Consider the following 25,843-nt stretch of genomic DNA (forward strand, 5'->3'; position numbering starts at 1 on the left):
AGATGTAGATGTTAAACCTGCTACTTTCAGGACACTTCAGAGAGCCAAGTCCAAATGAAATGTGAATTCTTTTCATGTGCTTTACTAGCCCTAGGGTTCAATCCATTCTATTCCTAATGCAGATGAAAATAAGAACCTGGCCAGGAGGCCTGCGAATAGGGTGACTGCAGCGATGTTATCTTGGGAGCATCTTCTCATCCCTTCTTGGCTGAGGAATCCCACATTGCACTGCTCTCAAAAGCTCCTTCAATTGTGGACAGATGGGCTTTTCCCTCAACTAAAGGATATTTGCTTTTATTGTTCTGAATGAAGTGAACAAAGTCCATTCACTTGCACTGAAATAATATATTGCTTTGAGTTTATTTTAAGAGCTGCTGTCACACCACTCTGGGATCCGACCTCATGGTTTCTTAAAGGCTAACTAGGGCTGTCTACCATAAACACCGGCGCTGGAAACCTGGCCCAGCTTCACCCACTGACTCAACCTGGCACAGGTCCAGGCCCCAGGGATGTATGGGCCGAAGGACTGGAGGTGGAGTTCACTGGCAGATCAGGGACCTGGGGTCATTAACAAACTTTTCCAACACTTCTTATTATAGTATGTGTTTGCAAAAGCTAGACTTTGAAAAGTCGCCTTTAAGACCGGTCAGTTTACATAGGATTTAAAAATAGACCAATGCTTCCTTCTCTTTCTAACTAGTGTGGAAATGGTATTGTTCCTTGTCAGAGTAGCTACAGTTTCAGTGTCTAACCACTAGGGGCTGAACTAACTCTACCAAAACTATTTTCTAAACCATGTCTTTTGCAAATTAACAGTTTCCAAGATGACTGAATTACACCGTTCATAAACAGTCATGTCTAGAACCATCCCTTCCAACACTGAAAGGCTTTGATGTTAGAATAGAGGAAAATGTTAGGTTTGTGTTCAAAGAAGGGGGGCAAGCATGAAATAGGAAATAACACAAATCAGAGAGAACATGAGAAGCAGAATGACATCAAAACGTCCTAGTGTGGTGACCTCACTGTATCAGAATTCCTTGTCTAGCCCCCACCTCATCCTCTATGGAAACAAAATCCCCAGGGTAGAATCTGGGCTCTGAATGTTCAGAGAGCTCCAAGGTTGAATCTTATGTACAGCCAAGATCACAACTGTGCTAGCCCAACACTCCTTTAGAGAGGAGATGGAGGCTCAGGGAGGGCAGGTACTTTGACTATCACCTTTCCAAGTCACTACTGGGAAAAGTCCCGGGTCTCCTGACTCTCCATCCAGTGCTCCCCGGGAGACAGTATCCCCTTCCAGGGCACCAGGGCATCACTTGTACATTATACCACTTACGATTTGGTTTCTGGCAGTCCTGCTGAATGATCCGGTGGATCTTTCTGTGCAGGTCTTTGTCTTCTCTGGTTACCTAAATAGGAAAAATAGTTGAGAGAGAGAGTGTTCTTAGGTAACACAGCAGTTGTGTCATCCAGACTTCCAAATTAGTATTCAGGATAGTTTCTAAAGATTACATAATAATCATCTTCCCTACACCATTAATGTGGTGTTTGATACTTGGCCTAGTGTCAAACCAGTTCTGCCCAGAGGACACGTCCTTGGGAGTTGGTTCACTGGGGCAATGAGGTTAAAACAAAAAAAAAAGCTGGAATTGCATACTTTTAAGGAGCAACTTTCTTCTTCAACACTCACAACACATTTCTGTTATTTGTTGTTATAGTTTTGAGCGAGGCACAGTGATCAAGGCCTCCGATCTCCACCCCGTGACTCCTTCTTCTGGGCCCTGACACCTGTCTTGTGTTGCATCAGTTTTCTTGCTTCTCCCAACCACAAGGAAAAATAAAAGGAGAAAAAAAAAAAAAAAACCCTGCAAGGACAGGCTAGCATGAGAGTAAAGCTAGCATATCCACTGAAACACATTCTGCTCTCAAAGGTAGACATAACTTAGTCTTTTTCTTTTTCCTTTTTTTTTTTTTTGAGACGGAATCTCACTCTTATCGCCCAGGCTGGAGTGCAGTGGCACGATCTTAGCTCACTGCAACCTCCGCTTCCCAGGTTCAAGTGATTCTCCTGCCTCATCCTCCCGAGTAGCTGGGATTACAAGCGTGTATCACCACGTCCAGCTAATTTTTGTATTTTTAGTAGAGATGAGGGTTTCACCATGTTGACCAGGCTGGTCTCGAATGCCTGACCTCAAGTGATTCCACCTGACTTGGCCTCCCAAAGTGCTGGGATTATAGGCGTGAGCCACCGCACCTGGCCAACTTAGTCTTTTTTAACCAGCTCAGATTAAGAGGGAAGCAGCACACAATGGGTTTCACCTTCATGTTCCACAGTGAATCTAGTAACAAAAAAAGAGAGAAAGAGAAAGAAAAAAAAGAAACAGAAAAAGAGAGAGGAAGAAAGGAAGAAAGAAAATAGGCATGCAAACAAATAGCTGTAAGTTTCCTCCTTAAAGACAGCCCAAGAATGCCTGTCTGACCTGCCTTACTGGAGGGGGCATCTTGAGAACACCTGCCTTCTCTCAGCTCACAAGGTTATGACGAAGATTAAACAAGGTCATGTGTGAGAGCTGCTGAACCTAGGAAAGCACTAGGCAAACAGAAGTGTTGACTTATTTTAACCATTTCCCTGAGGCAGGGCTTCAGGAGAAAGGTGACTACAAAGCAGTGGAGAGATGAAGTCAGAGATGGCGACAAGAGATCTATTTGTGCTTGATCACAATGATTCACAGGAGGAAGTGCCCAGCCCCACCGCGCCTTGCCCTGGACTGCTGCTCCTCAGGAAGGGCTGCTCTCTAAAGGCCTGGGAGGAAATGTGTGTCCCAGAGCAGGGCTCAAGGTGAGCTGCCCCCATGAGCTTCTCCAACTTCCAGGAAGCAACCAACTCCCACCCGGCCTTCCCATGCCAGGACTCCCATCCTGGGACGGTGTGGGAGGCATTCGCCCTTATGTAGACTGGGATACCTGTTTCAAAAGTTATTTAAATGGTATTGTAATTTCTAAAATCTCTCTAAAGAGGGGAGTCACTAGGGTAAATCAACATCAGGAAATGTCATATTAAGAAAAGCTCCCTGTCAGGAATCTTGCCTGTAAATAGTGAGACTTCTGGAATACCACAGAATTTGATCAGTCTCTGGGAGAGCTGCACATAACGGAGTCCACACCCACTGATGTCAGTGGTCCTGAGAAGGCCCATTTCCAGCTTAGCTCCTCCAATATTAAAGGTATGCAGCAAAAGGTGAACTTTTAACTTGAAAGAGTGAGGCAAACAAGCACCCATACTTCTGCTGGGAGTCAACTGGTACAGCCTTCAGGCAGGCCCATCACACTGTGTCGACCAAAAGCTTAAATGGCCATGCCCTCTGCTCCAGCAGCTCTTCTTTTAAGAGTCAATCTTACAGAAATACTGACATGAGGTCACAAATATAGTTGTGCAAAAATAGCCACAGCAACACTATTTGTGACAGCAAAAGTTAGAAATACCCTAAGTATCCATCAAAAAGGAATGTCTAAAAAATACACAACAGGTACCCATAGTATGGAATACCCTGAGGATGTTAAAAAGAACGAGGTAGATTTATAACTACTAATGTGGAAAGGTGCCTGTCATGTGTTATCTTGGTACCAAAAAAGGTACAGAGCATTATTTAGAGTAGCAAGTCTCAATGGTCCCAGGAGATACCCGGCAATGTCCAGGGACATTTTTGGTTGTCACAGTTGGGGTGTTGCTCCTGGTCTCTAGTAGGTGAAGGTCAGGGATGCTGCTAAGTATCCTGCAATGCACAGGATAGTTCCCATGACAATCGATCACCTAGCCCAAATAGTGTTCAGATTGAGAAATGCTGATTTAGAAGATGATCACATTTTTTATAAAGCAAAAAGGCTCTTGCATAAGTCAGGGATTGGAAACAATTAAAAAGCCACAGGAGCACATTTGTATATGTATGCATCTGTAAATGTACAGATAAATGTCTAGAAGGATATACAGTTATCTCTCGGTATACTCAGTGGATCAGTTCCAGGACCCTCAGGTATACCAAAATCCACACACACTCAAGTCCTGAAGTTGGCTCTGTGAAACCTGCATGTACAAAAAGTTAGCCCTCATATGTGGGTTTCACATCTGCAAATACTGTACTTTCCATCTGCATTTGGTTGAAAAAGTCTGCATATAAGTAGACCCATGCAATTCAAACTTGTGTGGTTCATGGGTCAACTGTATTATTAAAAGAGATACCTTGGGGAAGGATAAGGGCCAACTTTCACTTCTGATTTTATGTACCTCCTTAATGATTTTTAAGAATAATTAAGTGGTTATTCGTAAGTAATAAACATATTTGTAATTGAACCTACAAAGAAAAAAAGTTAAGTTGCAAGTGTCTTACATAGTATAGGTTATCAAAACCATCATCTTTCTGGAAAACAAGTCCTTTTTCCTGCAGCAGTTGTATAGCATTCTTAAATATACTATGAATTGCCTTGGAAGTGGTGTCCTTCTTAAAATTCACCTGTAAAGAGAGGAAAAAGAAAAGAAATAAGTCTCACCTTACGGCACCTGAGAACAACTCCTAGACCAACTGGTTCATGAATTTGTCCAACAGGCCTTTTAACTGCTGAGTCAAAAAGATCCTGGTATGTACCGGCCTAGCAGGATGGTATTTAAGGAGGACTGAGAAGTGTGCCCCGGCAGGTCACCTTTCATAACTGTTCCCTACCTTAGTTGTGATTTTTTTTTTTTTTAATGAACTCAACACTCTGTAGTGCAGAATAAAAAAAGCTACCCTCACTGTTGGACAATCTTTGACTTATTTTTTATACAAAACCAAAACACTGTATATATATATTAGCCCCCTTTTCCATTAAAATTGAGGCTGTATACAATCTCTTCCTAGGGACTTCAAAGATTTTTATGTATGTTGGAATAATTTGGGGATTCCAGCATGAAGTATTAAATAGCCTCATTATTTTAAATGGAGGACAACAGAGGCTGTGCAGAGATCCACCAAGGGGAGTCCACAAGGCTGAAGGTAGACAGCAGTCCTGGTGAAGCACAGTCCCCACCTAGAAGGGACCTCTGCTGCTGTCAGCTCTCCCCCTCACTTTCAGTGTCTCTTCACTTCTCTGGAGACACGTTTGCCTGGGGAGGGTCATCCAGGTCATCCTGCTTCTTATCCCCGAGGAAGCTAGGCTATCAGCTATGTCCCCCCATGCTTGACCAGATGGGATGCTTCTTGAGTCAGGGACTTTGTTTCATCTTGGCCACCTCCTCCCTAGCACACGTTAGGTGACTGATAAAGTATCTGTGAGATGAATGGAAACAAATACACATTAGAGAGTGTGTATTCTTATTATTATTCCATTGGGGATTTTCCACTCCTTCCTAAAACAAAGAAAAGGGCGAACAACAATTGCTCTTCAAAGTACAGATCCTTTTTTTTTTTTGAGACAGAGTCTCTGTCGCCCAGGCTGGAGTGCAGTGGCGCGATCTCAGCTCACTGCAAGCTCCACCTCCTGGATTCATGCCATTCTCCTGCCTCAGCCTCCCGAGTAGCTGGGACTACAGGTGCCTGCCACCATGCCCAGCTAATTTTTTGTATTTTTAGTAGAGACAGGGTTTCACCATGTTAGCCAGGGTGGTCTCGATCTCCCGACCTCGTGATCCACCCGCCTCGGCCTCTCAAAGTGCTGGGATTACAGGTGTGAGCCACCGTGCCCAGCCTACAGATCCATTTTCAATGTGACAGAAATTTGTCAAGATATTGAAAAGATCAGAGTTCCAAACAAATGTGGCAAAGCTTCCAGAAAAGTATTTGAAGGCCAAGTCCTACCTCTATTGAAAGGTACTTACAAAGCCTATGTGGGGCAGCACCCAGAGGTGCTGAAAAAGAGTGGCTGAGATTTGCTAATGACATTTCCTCAAGGGGAGAGGAAAGAGCCTCCACAGGGTCTCAAGTGTTCACAAGTCCGTCCCAAAGTAACCTTCTCTTTCCAGAAGAGACCTCCCAAACAGGCTTTCTGTTACTCTAATAGATCCTGGTGATGTTTCACAAATGTGTTCTCCTGGGCTAACAATAACAGCCTAACACACTAATTGAATTATCAGTCTAAGTTTTTCCTTAAAAGAACAAGCTGGAGAACCTTGTCATTAGAGCCCCCAAACTGACAAACATTCCAGGTTATGATAGCTTCCATTTGGAAGGGAGAATAAGGCTGAGAAATATTTGACAACTCCCACAGGCAGAAAAGCTCTCTGGGTGTGTTTAGAATAAACACCACACCTAGCAATCCTCAGCCACACATCTTTTTATTCACGAGGCTTAGGGCAAAACTGTTTTTAATTTCATACATGAGTGCTCTTAGGGGATGCACCATCAGTGCAACATAGACTCCTTTGCAAACCTTCATAACTACTTAATCTTTATAATTCTAAGGAGATCTATCTTCTTTAGTCAATTTAACATGAGGATCCTAAAGGTTAGGTTTATTACATCTCTTAGCAAGATAGAAATAAATTGGAAACTAACTAGAGATGATTGTTACATGATTATTCCTGTCTTTAAAAATGACTCTTGGTTATCCCCAAACCATATAAAAAGCCTAGTTCCCCCTCCCAGATTTCAGTCAGATCAAGCAGCAGGAAGAGACAATGCTAGGCCTGGGAGATTAAAAACACAGTTTCAGCTGTGAGCAAGGACTCAACAGAAATGGCTCTCTGTAAATATAAACAATACTTGAAGCTTCCTTTCCAAAAACATTTGCCTCAGCTGACCCTGGGACATATTTCCCTGGCCTAGTTATAAAGACCATAGTCTCAAGGGTAAAGCCACTAATCGTCTCTTCCAGCCAGCAGCTTTTCCTGGACTGGGATCTGTGTCTTTCTTGTCTTTTTCAAAAAAGCAATGACAGACTCATCAGATTTAGGAAACCGAAATTGCTCACAGGCAAAAAAAAAAAAAAAACCAAACAAACAAAAAAAACCAGTCACTAGCTAAACGTGCTGAGCCTTACCAAGCCTCGCCTCATCTCAGGTCAGGAACTGGGTGGATCCCTGAAATATATATAGTCTTCATTCCCAAACAAACTCAACATTCATCCAGCTGTCAAAGAAACAATGGTTTTGCAGGCCCTGCTTATCATGTTTCTGGATTTGCTAAGAAGGACCACTATGAAAAAAAGGAGGAAACATTCAAGCCTGCTCTCTCTCTGCCTCTAAACTATAACACCATCACAATGATTTTTTCTGTTAAGCTTTCATCTGTATGACAACAGAAAGTGCCAAAGGATCTAGGGTTTCAGTCTCATTGTAAAGCACCTTTAGTCTCCCAGGAATCTATTAAACAGAACTCAATTTAATCACACTGACCTCCCCAACCAGAGCAATGTGAGGGACTAATTCATAATTGATAGAAGAAAGAGTTTCCAAAGACAAAACAAATATAGTGCCATATTCGATTCTTTTTAAACATATAGCAGTAGGCAGACACAAGTTTCTGCTGTAAGCATTTTCAAAAAGATATGCCAAAGGTTCCCCGCAGATCATTTTGAATGGAGGAGTCTTTTAGTCCTCAAAGAGTCCTTAAGTCTCTCTCTCTACTTAATTATAGCTATCACGGAAGAGCTGGCTTCATGTGAAAAATATGGTCTTCGCTAAGCTTTAAAGTTTCTTTCCAAACATGCTGATAGAATCATCAGAAGTCCTAGGAGGTCAATTTGGCTTTGAGCCGCCTCTAAATGATTAAGTGGGAAGAAGGTCAATCTTGGTGTCAGCCGACAGCTGGAGCGCTGCAACTGTTTAGAAGCAACCTTGGCAAAGAATAAAGCAGCCAGTCGTGACCCTTTCCACTTTGGTGTTTTCTGAAACGATATCCCTCATCTCCTCGTATGAAACCATGGGTCACTGGGCACATCAGGCTGTTGCCCAGAAGAGATAATTAGGAGCACAAACAAAACTGAGAAGCAGTGGTCATGCCCAGGAAGTCAGGATGTGACTCAGTATCTGTTCCACCAAAATCAAGAACAACTTATGTTACCTAGCAAGGGTGTTCACAGCAGCCTTGTTGGTGATGGCAAGAGATCAGAAAACATCTAAACAGTCCAGGAATGGACAGACTGGTCACATACATGATGGTACACGTGACAAAGACTGTAGGGGCCAACCTATATGTACGGCTAGGAAAGAATCTGTAAGACATACGTCAATGAAAAGTGTGGTCTCTCATAGTATACTACGCCATGCTACCATCTGTGTGAAACAGAAGGGGCTACAGTGACTTAGAGTACACACAAGCACAGACTATCTCCAGAATGATATTCCAGAGACTAGTACTGGTGCTTGTCTCAGGGGAAAGGGAGTGAGAGGGAGGATGGGAAAGAAACTGACCTTTACCTTTACACTTTGTGGGACAATTTGAATTTTTAAAAATCATTCATTCCTTCAATCAGCAAATAATTAGTGAGAACCTGCTTTATGCCAGCCCCGTTCTAGGCCCTGGGTAGAGAGCAAAGAATAAGACAGACAAGTCCTCTGCTCTCACAGAACTTAAATTCTGATGGAGGAACAGGCAGGCAAACAAATAAAGACCAGTGACGTCAGATACAAAAACAGGGTGTAAGGGTGAGGGGCCACGTGGCAATCAGAGCAGCTAGACGGCCAGGGAGGGCAAGGAGGGACATTTAAGCTGAGATCATTCCCTGGTGGGATAAAGAAAGTAAATAAATGAGTCACGTTACAACAACAACAAACCTAAGAACTGTAATGAAAGGGAAAGCCTAAAATCAATGTCTCAAATAATTCTTAATTCCAAGCAATACGTCAACACCAAGCAACAAAACAAGTTACCCAAGTAAAACTAGGGGTAAAAACATGGAGATAACTTTCTCTTTTTTTGTTGGGACAAGGTCTCACGCCGGGTGACAGTCAGGGGTCAGGGTCACCCAGAGTGAGACCCTGTCTAATTTTTGTATTTTTAGTAGAGGCAAGATTTCACCATTTTGGCTAGGCTGGTCTTGAACTACTGGCCTCAAGTGATCTGCCCACCTTGACCTCCCAAAATGCTGGGATTACAGGCGTGAGCCACTGCGCCTGGCCCCTCGTTACTTAATCTTATTATGCTTAATATTTGAGTAGAAAAAAATAATAATAGTCTAAGGTCCATAGTAGTAGGTTGTTAGTATTCATTGAGATGGATGTTTAATCTCAGCAGAAGCCAAGTGACAGGGAAGTAGATGAGAGGAGGTAATTATCCATCCAAGATGATTTATTCATCAGCAAAATGATTCACGAACTTGAACCATGGTTTTTAATGACGTGCTCTGTCTTTTTCAGAATAAGATTAACCCATTGTGTTTTAGGAGTTTAAATAAAGACCGAGTTGTATTCAGACTCATTTGTAAGTAAAATTTCAAGGAACACTTAAGTAATTTTTTATTCTTTAATTTTTTATTCCTCTTAGAAAAAGTTATCTTGGTTAGCCAGGCGTGATGGCACATGCCTGTGGTCCCAGCTACTCGTGAGGCCAAGGCAGGAGAATCACCAGCCTGGGCGACAGAGTGAGACTCTGTCTCCGAAAAAAAAAAAGATAAGGTAAGGAGGAGGAAGGGGCAGGTCCAGCCTTATGCCTCATTTCAAGTTCTTAGTGGTCAATGACCCTTCCAGAATAGAAATAATGTGTGACAGAACCATTCCCTCTGTTCCCTGGGTCAACTCTGTGAATCTTCATGCCACAGTCACTTTCACCCACACCTGCAGTTGCAGATCTGGGGCAGGGAACCAGAATTCTCACATGGGCATGCTGCACTCACTTGGTCGGAGCAGGCACTGTGAATCACAGGCTGATTGGCAAGGGACAGCAAAGACTCCACCATTTCCAGCTCCTGCTGGTAAAAGCTCTGCACTCTGTTCTCCATGAGGAATTCTTTGGCTTTTTCACTCAGCAAACTCGTGAGACTGGGGAGGTCCAGGGCGCCTGGATTGCTGCGGAGGGAAAGTTTTAAAGAGCTCTGCAGAAAACCATCACCTTTGTTCCTTTTTGGTGTATAAAAACCAGAAAATTAGCTAGAAAATGCAACACTATATTGGAGTTTGTTTTTCATATACAGAGTAATATATACAGGGAACATCATGTGGTTGTTTAAAATGATGAGGCAGAACTACAAGAACTAAGATATTCATGACAGATTAGGAGAAAAAAGTCAAACTGCAGAACAGCATGTAAGGTATGGTCCTATTTTTATATAAAAAAATGGAAACCCACAAAATCTATGGGTGAATATTCATGCTTGTGTAAGCACAGAAGAAACTAATTTAAAAAGACACACATTGGCTTGTGAACATTGGTAATCTCTGGGGAATGGTCCTGAGGCAGGAGACAGGAAAATGGAGAATTTTCACTTTTTATATGAGTCTATAGTTGTGCTTTTAATATAGTTTTTTGAATATATAATATATTCATGTTAAAAAACATTAAAGGATACTCAGTGAAGTCTCCTTTCTGTCCCCTTCCTGTCCTATCCTCCGGTCCCCACCCCCCAGGGAGCTGCTGTTACCGGTTCTCTGTGTCTCCTCTCAGAGTTCTTTTATGCATATATTAGCAAATATGCACATATTCTCATTCCTCCTGGGTTTTCTCCCCTATAAAAAAGTAAAATCATCCCTGGTTGAGAATGACCGGTGCAGGTTTTTTTAAAACAGGTTTTTGATTATGACGTGCTATGGTATCATATTTTGATTATGAGGTGACTTGGTGCATTTTTCTTCAGGTTTCTTGCCTTGGGGTTCATTGAGCTTCCTGGATCTGTGAGTTTAAAGTTTTTATCAAACTTGGAAAAATGTCAGGCATTATTATTTCTTCCAAGTGTTTTTCTCTGCTCCTGCCTCCACTCCTCCTTCAGTGACTCCAATTACACACATAATTTCCTCACGACAACCCTAGGACATCTGTGCTATTATTCTCTTCACGTTACAGTTGAGGAAATTGAAGCATAGAGAGGGTTTGAGGGCTTGCCCAGAGCCCCACAGTGCATAGGTGGATGATTCGGGATTTGAACCTAGGCCGATCCCAGCATCTGGGCTCAGCTGCTTCACTTTTCTGCCGTGGTCACGTGCTCAGCAGTGATAAGTCACCACTTACCTTAGTGCCTCTTCTTTCTCTAGGGCTGAGCTGTGAAAAGGCTGGTCATAAACTTTCCTGTAGATAGTGGGCAGCTCAAGCATCCTTGCAATTTGAATGTTCCACACTGGGTCGTCCACTTTATCTAACAAGTGACCAGAAAAAAGATGCTACAGAAATTGCAAATTACATTGAGATCAATTCTTTCCCAGGCTCAAACTGCTGCTAAGACAACAGTAAATGAGGTGCTGGGTGGGCCTCCTTCCTTGTGAGTGCCCAGGGATCACAGTCTAGATGCACTAAAGGGCTCCCAGTCATCCTGCATGAGGGAATGCGATGCCCTAAGTGTCATGGGCTTGGCCAGGGCCAAGGAACCAGAAAAGCACATCAATGTATTGATTCGTCTGCTCCTCTGGTGGACAGCAGGGGCTGTCCTTGAGATTTCCAACTGAAAACCAGCCAGCACAGTACAAAGGGAAGATGATGGGGAACTGCCATATTTCTGATTAGCTGTTTTCATTTAAAGTTAATGGACTTAATGGTATTCAAGAAATTTCTGGCCAGGCACAGTGGCGCACAGCTGTAATCCCAGCACTCTGGGAGGCTGAGGTGGGCGGATCTCTTGAGCTCAGAAATTTGAGACCAGCCTGGACAACATGGCGAAACCCCATCTCTACAAAAAATTAGCTGGGTGTGGTGGCGCATGCCTGTAGTTCCAGCTACTCAGAAGGCTGAGGTGGGAGAATCTCCTGAGCCCAGGAATTTGAGGCTGCAGTGAGCTGTGACTGTGCCACTGCATTCCACCCTGGGCAACAGTGTGAGACTCTGTCTCAAAAAAAGAAAAAAAAAAAAGAAAAAATAAAGAAATTTCCATTATTTTGAAGAATATTCATATTTTGCCCTAATGGATTGACATTCTGAACTTGAAAGTGCTTTGGAAACTCTACTATGTCATCCAAATAAACTTGCCAACCATATATAAAGTAAATAATTCATTTTCTTTCCCAACTTATAATTAGCTGTCTTCAAAATAAAAGTAAGAAATGCTGATTTTCTAAAGAAAGCATGTTAAACAATGTAATTCACTCATTAAATAGAGTTCTACCTTAACTGAACTTTTTGAAAGTTTGACTTCCAGCTGAACAAGAGGTTTACTGGACGCACATCCAGAAAAACCACCAATTTGGTAGAAATATCTTGTGCTTACAGTAAGCGGTGGCATGAATCTCTCGCTCTTCTCTGTATGTGCGGATACTGCCTCTGACTCGGATCGTGTCCCCGATCTCTATCTTTGTTCTCTGCTCAATGGTCTCTTGTAGCTTCTTAAGTTGTGAGGTTAAGCTGAGCTCTCTTGCTGCACTTGGAGCAGCTGTAGTTGTTTAGAGCCAGAGGGAAAGAGAAAAAGTTATAACACAATCACTCTACCACATCTGTGAGATAGTGTTAGGGTAAGACCAACACAATATGCTTATTTATTCTACTTCTGAGTAATTGTTCTACTGTTGGAAATCCACATAACCTTTTGGAGTACTCCGCTGAGAACAAGGTATAAACTGTAATTATTCAAGAGCAGGGTGAAAGGAACGGAGTCTAGACTGAGGTCCAGCGGGCAAGTTCCGACAGGCTCCAGGGCCTTCTTTCCTGCCCTGCATCACCAGTGCAGTCAAAGGGCTCTGCATGGCCTTGAGATGAATTCTGTACAATGAGTTCAGCTGGGCGTGGCAGCAATAGCTTTAAACAACCTTTCAAATGTCCTTGCGAGGAGACTTGTCCCATCTGAGTGCTCAACATCCCAATTTCTCACCTCTCATCTCTGTTGGGAAACTAGGCTAATCTCTCTGTCACACACACACACACACACACACACACACACTCTCACACTTTCTCCACTTTCTCTCTCTCATACCACTTAAAACTATAAACTCGAGCAACTTTATGGTGAAAAAAACCCAATGTACACTCAATTCTAAATAACTTCTATCACTATTTTACTTCCAAATTGTATTAGTTAAGTAAGAAGAATCGTCACGAATGTCTGGGTACTATAGATGCTGTTCTAAGGAGTTTACAATGTATTAGCACATTTAGTCCTCACAACCACTCCTGCTCATTATTAGTCCCATTTTAGAGAGGAAACTGAGTCACAGAGAGGTCAAGCAACTTGCCCAAAGTGAAACAGCTAGTTAGAGACAAGGCTGGAGTTTGAACCCAGGCAGTCTCTAGCTCCAGAGCCATCCCACTTATCCTTTACTCTCTGCTGCCTGCCCCAGGAAGATACTCACATTTCCCAGTTACGGCTGGTGGGTGTAAAAGACTATGTATTCTGTTTTCCTGTCTAGCATAATTTCAAATACACATATGTATCCAAAGAAGCTACACAGCCAAGCATTTTATGTTTATTAGAGACAGGGTCTCGCTATGTTGCCCAGGCTGGAATTGAACTCCTGGCCTTAAGCAATCCTCCCACCTCAGTCTCTTGAGTAGCTGGGATTATAGGTACAGTTTTATAATTTTTTACTTTGGTTTTTTTCACTAGCACTGTATGGGGGCAGTACAGCTCAGCCATCAGCATTTTGACTACTGGAGTCAGAAAGACCTGATGTGAATCTCAGTTTACCTCCTACTAGCTGTGTAACCTTGGGCAGGCTGCTTAACCTGCTTAACCTCACTGTGCCTGTTTCCTTTCTACGCTTACGCTTTGGTTTCCGCAATTATGAAATGGATATAACAGTAGAGTCTACCTCATACATAGAGTTGTTGTGCAAGATCTAATTGAACACTTACATTCTGCACTTAGCACAATTCCATATTTATAGGAAATAATAAATGTAAACTATTTGTGATAATGAATAATTAAACCTTCTAGAAAAAGTATCTTGTTTTTTGGGGGTCTTTCTTTGGAGATTATTACTGGATAAAAAATTACGAACTGGTTTACAGTTCATTACATATTGTCAGAATGCTTGCCAGAAAAAAATGATCAAATCTCTCTGTTTTTAGACAACATTGTCAGTAATGCATGCAGGCTCACAACTCCTACACCAGCTTCAGTCATTTGGATTTTTAATACCTTAAAAAATACATAATTATTCTGTACATCTTATTTTGCTTTTAAATTGCAGGAGAGGCTGTGTTTTTACACAAGATGATCTACTCTCTGTATTTCTTTATAGAGAAGCCCTTCATCAAAATCAACCTAATACAATTTTGACAACTGTGGCTCTGTAATGTACAGAGGCATTAATTTTCCTTGAACACACCTACTATACCCAGGGAAACAGCAACATAGGGAGCACAGTGAACTCTGTGCATTCAGTGAGTCCAGGTAGGAACCTGGACGCAATCAGCATTACCGCTGCTCAGAGCTTACTGGGTTTCTTCAAAAAATCCCCAACTGCTACTTTTTCAAAAGTAGCAGTTCCTATCCCCAGGCCCTCTTCTACTTAGGCTGAATTTTAAAGGTATTTATAAATCTCATTGTCATTATGCAGACATTATAGGTGATAATAAATGCTTCACATAGCACCACTGAAATGATCAGACTGATGGTTGGTCTGAGAAAAAGAGGCCCACCTTTCACTTAAAGGGTGAGCCAAGTTGCCAAAAGGAGGCTCGAGCTGTGTAATTAAATGAATATAATGAGAAGACTGGAGCCTGACAGAACTTCACTTTCAGTGTCTATTCCATCATGAAAGATAAATCCCCTTTAACATTCGAATACTCAGGGCCAGGAAATCTTAACTTTGCTCATAAGCTAAGTCCAAATGGTACATTCAATGTGACATTTATGGAAGCTAATATTACATTCTTTTACTTTAACTGACTGGAACATGATTTTGACTCAGACTAAATTTTGTTTAAAAAATTAGTCTTTGCTGGCCACCTTCCAATGGAAAGCTTTTAAACTAAGGGCAATTAAATTAAAAGGAGAGAATGGGCTAGTTGGGAACAATTTAAAGACGATGAGAATCATTTTTAGGTTTTCTCCTTCTACTCTTACCTTCTCGTTATATTTGCAAAGCAATCTTAAGGCTACCTACTGTGATTGTTCATCCATTCATCTACTTATTGATATTTTAAAAATCTGACTCTCAGTATTAATAGCCATTTTGTTGATCTAAAAAATTACGAAGTATAAGAATTATATATTCCTGATGATGCTATTTCTTTAAAAAGAGTTAATTTTGAAAACTGAAACAATGACTAAAACAGGGGTCTGTAAACTATAGCGCATGGACCAAATCCATCCACAGCCTGTTTTTTAAAATAAAGTTTTATTGGAACACAGCCATGCCCATTTGCTTATGTACTACCTATGGTTACTTTCTGTTATAATGGCAGCGTTGAATAGTTGAGACACACAGACCATAGGGTGCACAAAGCAGAAAATATGGCCCTTTACAGAAAAACTTTGCTGACTCCCCATCTAGAACAAGTACGCATATTCAAACTACACCTTCTGACTGAAGATTGTGACAACCAAAAATCTGCAAATGATTTTAATACTGCTACAGTTTGATAAAAACAAGTTTGAATGTTTTTGTCCCCTCAAAATCTCATGTGTTAGAAATTTAACCCCCAATGCAACAGTGTTAGAAGATGGGGTCTAATGGGAGGTGTTTAGGTTATGAGAGCTCCACTCTCATGAATGAATTAAGGCCACTATAAAATGGGTTTGCAGAAGTGGTTCTCATTCTCATGCTCTTCTGCCATGTGAGGAACAGTTCTCCTCCCCTCTGGAGGATGAAGCATTCAAGGTGCCATCTTGGAGGGGGGACCTGGACCTTACCAGACACCAAAACTTTGATCTTGGAATTTCTGGCCTCCAGAACTATGAGAAATAAATTTCTTTCTTTATAAAATTACCCAGTCTTAGGTATTCTGTAACAGCAGCACACAACAGATTAAGAAAAACACCTCAGACATACATAAAAATCCAGATACCTGATTGTCTCATAGGTTTATTTCTTGCCTATGAGGTATCTGCCTAAAAACACGTTGTCTCCCTTAAATCTATCTACAAACCTTCCTCACCAAAGCAATGCCATTGATTTAGATGTTCCCAAATTAGGAATTAGAATTCCAAAGTTACATGAAACTGATGGCCAAATTCTAAATGTAAATACATCAGAAAATTAAGCAAATGAGCATTCCATTGATCGGTATAGTCAAAGTACAAAGTTGAGATTCTGACACGTAATGGCAAAAAAGAAGAAACGACTCTAAGCACTAGATATTCTTACCATACATAATGCAAGTAGATAGATACTAGATGTCAGATATTAGAGCAGGCAGTGTTTACTGAATAACCCCAGTGTGTATGGCACTATACTGTATATGTTGTAAAACACAGGAAAAACAAGGTTCCAGTTTTCATAGCTTCTCTAGAACCAAAAACCATCACCAATATTGCATGATATTCTTTCATATTATGAACTTAAATTAAAAAATATCTAAAAATTGGGCTGGGTGTGGTGGCTCAAGCCTGTAATCCTAACACTTTGGGAGGCTGAGGCAGGAGGATCACTTGTGTCCAGGAGTTTGAGACCAGCCCTGGAAACATAGTGAGAACCTATCTTTTAAAAAAAAAAAAAGTATCTAAAAATTATTAAAATATATTCAAGCAACTCCAAATGTTGTTTCAGTAATAGTCAATGTATTCACTACAGAATTTTAAAGTTCTTTTAATTTATATTACTTAATGGATAATTTCCAAAGGAATCCTATCTTACCTTCTCAATCTTAGAATTCCTGGTATTATTTGTTTGAACACAGAGATTTTAGAAAATCTGGACCATGGCAGCACAGAAGTTAGTGGCAACCATGAGTTGAGTGAGAGAAATAGTCTTCAAAATGTTCTTTGGTCAGGTGATATGGCTGGGACAAGGGGATTCAGACCTGACTAGTAATTAGGCTAAGACACCTTGACTTATGTAATAATGGGCATGGTAAAAATGAATTGCTGAAACTCCCTGTAACCTATTCACATTCCTGTAGGCTTAGGAAGCAGTGAGCACCAAAGAGATGGGAGAAAGAAAAGCAACTGGCTCTCCTATGGCATCAGTCTTCAGAGCAGCCAAAGCTCTGGGTATAGTGCTTCAGGTAGATCAATGTAACTCACCAGCAGATAAATGTGAAAATTTAGCCGTATAGCTGTTTTGATGAACTACATTGAGTAAAATCCATTAGTTAGGTGAAAAGTAAAGGAATGTGGCAAATAAAATTACCTGATACAGACTCAGTATTCAACTTTTTCCAGCAGATGCAGTTTATAACTCCAGTGCTGTCATCCACTACAAGAGAAAAGCAAAAGGGTATACGAGAGATTTGGGCAAGGCTGGTGAATTAGCATGCTGCCATTGCATTCAGCCATACTGAAAGATGACATCTTTCAATAGCCTGGAGAAGCAAATCCCTTATCAAACTCTCCTTCCACCTTTGAAACAACCTCTCACTACATACGAGTATAAACTGCTTGTCTGCACAAGTCAATGTAATACACAAGCCCAGTGGGATATGGTCAGCATTTCACTTATCCTACCTCAAGGTACTAACGATTAGTACCCTCAAGGGTACCCTCATGATGCTGGTCTACACCTCTCTACTAAAAATGGTGGCCTTGGGAAGTTAAGTGCAAAAACTGAATGACTGCTCACATAGAAAATCAGCCTTTCTCTCCCACCCTGAAACAAGAGAGCATCATGTGGAGTGTGGTTAGAGGCACAGGCACTTATGGCGCAGCCTTCTGTCACAGTCTCTTTGCTAGCGTGCTGACTTCCCAAGACAAAGCGTTCCAAGTCATCTGGCCTGGGTTTCTCTTTGTGAAAGATCTTTTGCCCAGTCCTCACCACTGAAGGGGCTGTAAGGAAAGCCAAGCACATCACAGAAGGGCACTGTTTTATTTTCATTATAGAAAATAATTATATCCTGGCCACAAAAACAGTACTAGTCTGGCTTATGTTATTCCTGGCTTATCTCATTTTTGCAAAAAATCAAACAATTCCCATTGCAGTTATATTTACAACTACAGAGGAATTTGGAGATGTTTGCTAGGGAATAACAGGCATTTTCTCTTTGCCTAATTTCCGACAAACTCAGAACAGAGGTTGCTAAGCATGGGGTCAGTGGGTCTCTAAATTTAAAAAAAAATCATCAACTAGACTGTTGTAAAAGCACACACAATCCTGAAGAAATCTAAGGCAAAATTTGTTACTGCTGGCCTAAATCTATGCTGAAGAAAAAGCCAAAAAGAGTACTTCCTATACTAAAATAAATCCTAGATGGGTTTCATTTTATTAAATATAAAAAAGGTAAACTTAAGATGAGAAGAAGATATGGGTGAATACCTTTAACCCTGGACTTATAGTGGGTGGGGTGAGACTTCTTTAAGCAGAATCTTAAAATCAGAACTCATTAAAGAAAGTCTGATAAGTCTAACCACCTAAAAACTAATACTGGATAGCAATATTCCAAATGATAGGGTTAATGATTTAATATATAAAGAGCTCATAGGCTGGACATGGTGGCTCATGCCTATAATCCCAGCACTTTGGGAAGCCAAGGCAGGAGGATCACTTGAGCCTAGGAGTTTGAGACCAGCCTGGGCAACACAGGGAGACCCCGTCTCTACCAAAAAAAAATTTTTAAATTAGCCAGGCTTGGTGGTATGTGCCTGTAGTCCCAGCTACTTGGGAGGCTGAGGTGGGAGAATTGCTTGAGCCCAGGAGTTCAAGGCTGCAGTGAGCCATGATCATGCCACTGCACTCCAGCCTGGGCAACAGAATGAAACCTTGTTTCAAAAAATAAAAAATAAATAAAGAGCTCATATAAATTAATAAGAAAAAGATCAACATCACAAGAGAAAAAGTGGCAAAGAAAAGAATATGCGATTCATGGAAGATCTAAAAATGGCCAATAAAAATACATCAGTATGATAAGTTCACTAGTTACCATTAAGAAAAGCAAGTATACATAATTTATCAACAATGAAATTGACAAATATTAAAAATACTGATACCCTCATATGTTGATAGTGGGAGTATAAATTAGTAACACATTTCTAAAATTTAAATCTTAATGAGCAAGTTTGTAAACATGCATCGGATTGTGAAATGTAAGCCAGGTGCGGTGGCACATGCCTGCTACTTGGGGGGCTGAGGCAGGATTGCTTGAGTCCAAGAGTTTGGGGCTGCAGTGTGCTATGATTGTGCCTGTGATAGCCACTGCACTCCAGCCTGGGCAACACAGTGAGACCCTGCCTCTTAAAAAAAGTTGTTTTTAAATGTATACATCCTTTGACTTAACAATTACTTCCAGATAAAACAAAAACAAGTACACAGATACACACATCTATGTAAGGCTGTTCACTGTAGTATTCTTTATACTACTGACACTTGGAAATACCTAAATGTTTATAAATATGGAATTGGTTAAAAAAATTACAATGACGTAGTATATGAGAATAAAAAGATATACATGGCTCATTGTAAAATAGAAATATATAATCCAATTTATGTGCAACATTAAACAGTGTATTTTGACAGAAATGATTTTAAGACATTAAATACTAAGAGCAGTTTCTCTTGGAGTGTGGGGAAGGAACCCCACATTCAATGTATACGTTGACTGTAAGCCTAATTTCAGAAACACTGAGAAAGAAATATGCATAATAGTACTAAGGAAATAGGCATTTCTATATTTCTTTGATACTGGGAACATGTTTAGAATGAGGAAGGATGTTCACCCAAACACTGACATTGTTTTGCCTGATTTATAGTGTTTCATATGATTTTTATATACTTCATTAAAATTATCTCTAGTTTGAAATTTTATTTTATAATGAGTAAATACCATTTTAAGAATCCAAAAAATGAATAAGGACATTTTGCGTTAAAAAAACGCATGGCACTTCCAGGCACACCACTTCTCTGCAGTTGAAAAGCTTGATTTATAGTATAATAGAAAGTTAAAAAAAAAAAAATTAGCAGGCCAGGAGCAGTGGCTCACGCCTGTAATCTCAGCACTTTGGGAGGCCGAGGTGGGCAGATCACTTGAGGCCAGGAGTTCGAGACCAGCCTGGCCAACATGGTGAAACCACAACTCTACTAAAAATACAAAAATTAGCTGGGTGTGGTGGTAAGCACCTGTAGTCCCAGCTACTCAGAAGGCTGAGGCAGGAGAATCACTTGAACCCGGGAGGTGGGGGTTGCAGTGAGCCAAGATCACACCACTGCACTCCAGCGTGGGCCACAGAGCGAGACTCCATCTCAAAAAAAAAAAAAAAAAAAAAATTAGCACATGAACATTTGTCCTAGAGAATGCGAGGTCATTCTGGTCTTGACTGTAGCCTTCCAATATTCTAGGTCTAAGCTCGAGTTGCTACCAAGTGTTCTGTGCACTCTGGGCACTGTCACCAACCCCCGGACTTCCCAGGTTTGTGACCTCTCCCAGCAGACCCTGTGCCTTGGTGCCCAGAGGTCTGGCTGCTGGAATGCCCCTGAATGGAGGCACCCTTGCAGTGCTGCACAATGTCCTCAGCAGCTACACAGTACTGCCTGGGCCGCTGGCCTTTTGTTTCAGCTGTGGGATGAGTCAGTGTGAGCAGGAAGCACCCCCGGCACAGGCCTGCGGTGAGTCAGGGGAAGCAGAACCCAGAACAGCAGGGAGCGGCCACCTGGCAGGTGGCCCAAAAGCCATATTGTGCCTGAGGACAGCAAGGAGAGGGGCAGTTCTCCACAAGAATTAAAGTTGCAAAAGCCTCTCTACTCTCAATAATTTCAGCAGTCAGATGCTTTTTATTTTCCCAAAGCCCACAGATGTGTCATGCTCCTCAGATACTCACTCAGAGGGAAATGCTTACTGGAGAAGAGGCAATCATAGTGCCTTAATCTTTTTATAATGGGAAAAGAGGTTAAGTGAAGCTCCTTTAGACACAGGCTTAATATCTAGCCTGGTTCTAGGGCCAGGATTTTAAAGTCCTCAAACAGTCTCATTTATTTGATCTGAAAAACAGAAAACTAAAAATCAAATGCAGTTAATTTTTTTTTTTTGGTGGGTGGGGGATGGAAGAAAGGAGGAGGAGAGAAAAATCAAACTGAGTTATATGGAGACCACAGAACACACTGGAGTCAGTGAACAGAATGGACCCACAAATCTCCATCAGTGGAATCTTGAGTAAGTTACTAAGCCTTAGTTTTCTCATCTACAAAATGGAAATAATACCTGTACTTTCTATTTCAAAAGACTAGAGGGAGAATAATATGAAATTATGCATATAAAAGTGCTTTACAAACTGAAAGACGCTATTATTTCGTTGTTGGCATTTGGAGAGGAAGCACTGTACTATATACCACAGTGTACTGCCCATAGCTGGATACACTGTAGGAACTTAGTAAATATTTGTTGAGTTGTCTGGAGGAAAAAAGGACCAATATCTTTGGTAAAATAAAGCAGAGAAGAGATTCAGTATGGGAATGTCTGACAGGATGATCCTTTTCAGAATCAAAATATATATATATATATATATATATATGTATATATATATGCTGAGAAAAAGCAGAAAAAATAAGAGCTTTTATTTTTCACATGTTATTTTATTAAAAGCACAAGATAATACTCTTCAGGAAAATGCATACATGTAAAGAAATGCAATAATATTGTATCTACAAATTATCAATCATGCAGGGACTGCCAATGAAACGCTCTTGGTCACAAAGTTCAACTGCCTTCTATCTTTCCTCAAGAAGAGTAAGAATACAAATCCAAGGCACAGCACAAAAAGTGACAATGTCAATTTCAGCAAAGGTTTGGAATTTAAAGTTAAGTTTCCCACAAAATATCTAGCTTGGGCTCTTGACTATAGAGAAGCTTGGAGTTGTACAAGGCAATGTATTAAATGCTTAAAAATCAACTCAATGAAAAAAGAAAGACCTATTACACTAAAATCACATTTGAGCAATTCTCTGGTGTCCAAAATATAGAAACCCTTTATTAAGCTTCCATCATGAGGGAAAATAAACTTTCTGATAATGGGTATTTACCCCTTTGGGTATCAAAAGGCTTTTTGTTAACTGTTCTGGATATAAATATTTTAAAATTATTTTTCACATCTTCCTGTGTTGTTAAAGAATCTACTTTAACATTAATCTGGTCTTTGCTTTTTAAAGTGATCCACATAACCATATATTACCACGCTTTGCTATTTACAGATATACCCTTTGGCATCAGGTGCCCCCCTGCCCGTCCATCGATGCTCATAGGGGGCTGTATTTTAATTCTTCCACTTCTTAGCACCTCAGCAGCTGTCACTTCACTGAATTCATCAGTATCATTCCTACCCGTTGCCTCATTTTATTCTTAGCCCGTATCTGGGGCTATAAGGGGCACCCCATAGAGAAAGTACATGCCCTTAGTGAGGGTCCCCAGCTACTCTAAATGGCTGGGGCTGCTGAAATCCAACTTTCAGCCCAGAAGGGTCAGCCTTCTACATCAACTTCATTTCAGACACAATTGTTCTTACCTCCATAACTGTAGAAAGCATCTCTTTCTCTCACTCCAATGACAGTTCCCAAGACATCTACCTGTTTTATTGGATGTCCATTGTACAAAAATACACCTAAAATTTAAAAAAAGCAAAGTCAACATAATGTATGATTACATTTTCTGCTTCAATAAATGTTAACTTGTAGGGGGGAAGGGAGTGTAAAAAAATCAATCCATGCTGTTTGCTGAAATTCTAGACTTAAGAATCAGTCCTTGACAAATGACAATGCCCCAAGAAATTCCAATGTCTTTTCCTCATAGGTCCTAAGTAGAAAGCTTGGCATTAAAGCTTGCACTAGACGGGAGAAAACCAACGCTGTCCAACTAGATTTGGTTAATGCACCCTGTGCAGAATGCTCACAAGGGGCCTGAAAACAGTCATTATACTGGGGGACCAAACACAGGACTATATTTGAAGCAACTAGAAGGAAAGAGAGAGGAAACCATGAGAAAGGCTTCTTTGGCTTTTTTTTTTTTTTTTTCAAACAACTGCTTTTCTAAGAAACCAGTCATGATTTCTTTGAACTGGCAATAGCATTTTTTTTAAAAAAAGACCGTAAGTAGGTTACAAAACGCTACCCTTTGGGGCCAGGTTACAACCCCAAAACTTCTCTTTTTAAAACTCTGTTTTCAAAACCTAGGCTACAGATGTGGCAGGCAACTTCCTGCCAGAGGAGAAAGCTGAGAGGGGGAACCTACCCACTGATACCCAGAGGCTTTTTTCTGACTTGGGGCCAGGACACAGAGGGGCTGCTCAGAGCAGGGAGTCCCTGATGGTCCCAGGGCTGTCCTGGCTCCTGCAGGGCTTCCCTTCTGCCTGTCCCCCAATAACCTAACCCGAGCTCCCCACTTCACCTTAAGCTACATGCACTGTGTTCCTGTCACCTGCAGCTAAAGAGTCCTGCCCAATCTCTTTTCCAGCCTCTTCCCCCCGCCCCCATGACAGCTAAATTCTTTACTTTCAGAAACAGGTTATAAACTTTCATATGGTGATTTCCTTTTTCTTTTTTTTAAATTAGACATGGGCATCTCACTTTGTTGCCCAGGCTGGTCTTGAACTCCCGGCCTCAAGCGATCCTCCCGCCTTGGTGTCTCAAAGTGCTGGGAGCCACCACACCCAGTCAAGTCCTTTTTAAAATAAATATACGAATTCTAAATTAAGAAACAATGATCACCTCAGGCATTTGGCCATTCTTCCCCTCACATCAAGCATAGTCACAGCCTCTATTCTGTCCATTCATGGGGGGACCTGTGGCCTGAATCCCGACGCCCCTTATAACCCCCAGACTGGCCTCTGCTGATGGCTCTGTTTCCCTTGTAGACAAAGGGACTGAGAAAGAGTCCAAAGAATGAACAAGGAGCTTCTAAGCCTCAGTTACAGAGAGACACCAAGGGAGTGAGACGTGGTTTTAAGAAATAAGAGGTGGCAAATTTAGCCAAAAGCAAGACCCTCTCCCTCCACAGAGGCACGCTTCAAGAGATAACCTGGTGGTTGGAGACTGTCCTCAGGACAACCTTGCAGGCATGAGCTGAAGATGGCAGGAACAAGGAGGGAAGGAGCCTGGGTCACTGTGTCACCCCCAAAAAGAGAGTCACCTCCATCCAGGAAAACTTGGATTGAATGGAGACAAAGTGGTTCCAGTCTCAACTCCTGGTCTCAAGCAGAAGCCCAACTAATTTTTAAAATTTTTTATAGAGATGGGGTCTCTCTCTGTCGCCCATGCTGGCCTCAAACTCTTGGCCTCCCAAAGCACTAGAATTACAGGTGTGAGCCACTGCACCCAGGCCATAAAATTTTAAGATGTAGCCAGTTCCAACTGGCTTCTCCCAAGTTCTCACAATTGAAACTTAGTCTTTTCCATAACACCGCTGATGAGATCTTCAGTCCCCTGCCCCTGCCTGCCTGCACTGACCAAACGCAAAAGGATAGGGAGCCTGCAGAGAAGGGAGATCCCTGTGTCCTGTGTAGTCAAGGGCAGGCTTCCTTATGGCAGAAGCAAACTTTAAACTAGGAAAATGAGCCTCACCCAGGGATGCCCTCTACTGCCGTACACCCCACCACTCAGCCTTGGAGTGCCTGTGTGCAGAGCAGGGCTAAGGCATGGTGCTGCTTTGGTGGTCTAGGTTTGCTGCAGGGCCAGGTGGCCTGAGCTCCAGGCAGGATCTCTGGCTGCACTCAGCCCTTTCTGCCTCCCCAAATGCTCTATATCACTATTTGTACACTGAGCAGAGTAAAGTTAGAGAGAACTGTTTTATAGAATAGGGCTGGCCCCCGCTCCCCTGGCCTACGTGATGGTCCTTCCTGGCTGCCAGGTACTTGTTTGTATTAGAGACAGACACTCCACAGGGTCTGTTGTGGCCCACGGCACATAGGCAATCAGAGGCAGAAAGCAGAGCTGTTTGGACCCACAGAGGGCTGGCTGTCTGCCACTGAAATGTCTTTCCAGTTGGTTGAGAAGCAGCAGGATGCTCTGCTGGTGATGTCTGAAAGTCCCGGGATTCTTTGGGTCTCCAAGGAGATCCTAGCATATACCACTGTCGTGGTTTTAATAAAGAGCAAAAACACTTTCAGATGGGGAGAAGAGTGGAACAAAAGGTATTCTTCCTGGGTTGAAGTCTGGGGGAAAGGCATTGAGAAGACTGGGCTAATGGCACAAACCAATGAAGTACTCAAGTCACCTGTGATGGAGGCCAGTCATCCAATGGTACCAACTTTGTATGTGGCAACACTTAATAAAAATCTGAACAGGTCTTCACTTGTGGACACAGTAGACTTTCTTGAAAAAGGACAGAAAAGTGAGCCCTGTGAATTTTCATCTCACGGACTGACAACAATGACTTGCCTTTAAGGACAGACATGGTCACTCAAGATGAAGATGCAACAAAACCCTTCCAGTTCCAAGTGGCTGATGAAAAAAAAAAATCTTAAAAGCATCACAGAACAACCGAGAAAGAGATCAGAAGACTATAACAGATAGTTTGAATTTTAAAACTCAGAGAAAAGCAACTGAGGAGGAAATACACTGCTTAGAAAGAAGAAACTTCTCCAAGTATATAGAAACGTGAACTATACGTATCAGATGCACAGCATCTACAAAAAGATGGCTGAAGACATGGAAAAAAGAATTAGAGAGCCATTTTCTTCTATCAAAGTGATCTTCTATAAGAAGAGAGCTCAGGAAAGTTGGATGGCT

The 25,843-nt window shown here is 41.6% G+C and overlaps 1 protein-coding gene across 5 annotated transcripts in view; it reads right to left on the reverse strand.

Annotated features, from left to right (window-relative positions):
* Positions 1 to 25,843, reverse strand: part of STN1 (STN1 subunit of CST complex) — a 109,937-nt gene that overhangs the window by 30,972 nt on the left and 53,122 nt on the right. For all 5 annotated transcript variants that reach the window (XR_008620033.2, XR_008620035.2, XM_034931429.3 and 2 more), the window contains 7 exons: positions 22,627 to 22,722; positions 17,336 to 17,401; positions 12,316 to 12,477; positions 11,130 to 11,253; positions 9,802 to 9,973; positions 4,386 to 4,508; positions 1,337 to 1,409 (listed from right to left, as the gene is read on the reverse strand). Coding sequence is in view for 3 of the 5 variants with exons in the window: in XM_034931429.3 (XP_034787320.1) it covers positions 1,337 to 1,409; positions 4,386 to 4,508; positions 9,802 to 9,973; positions 11,130 to 11,253; positions 12,316 to 12,477; positions 17,336 to 17,401; positions 22,627 to 22,722 (816 nt within the window). In the remaining 2 variants the exon portion in view is untranslated. The remainder of the gene's footprint in view (positions 1 to 1,336; positions 1,410 to 4,385; positions 4,509 to 9,801; positions 9,974 to 11,129; positions 11,254 to 12,315; positions 12,478 to 17,335; positions 17,402 to 22,626; positions 22,723 to 25,843) is intronic.

Source organism: Pan paniscus, chromosome 8, assembly GCF_029289425.2.
Source record: "Pan paniscus chromosome 8, NHGRI_mPanPan1-v2.0_pri, whole genome shotgun sequence".
Classification (NCBI taxonomy): Eukaryota; Metazoa; Chordata; class Mammalia; order Primates; family Hominidae; genus Pan; species Pan paniscus.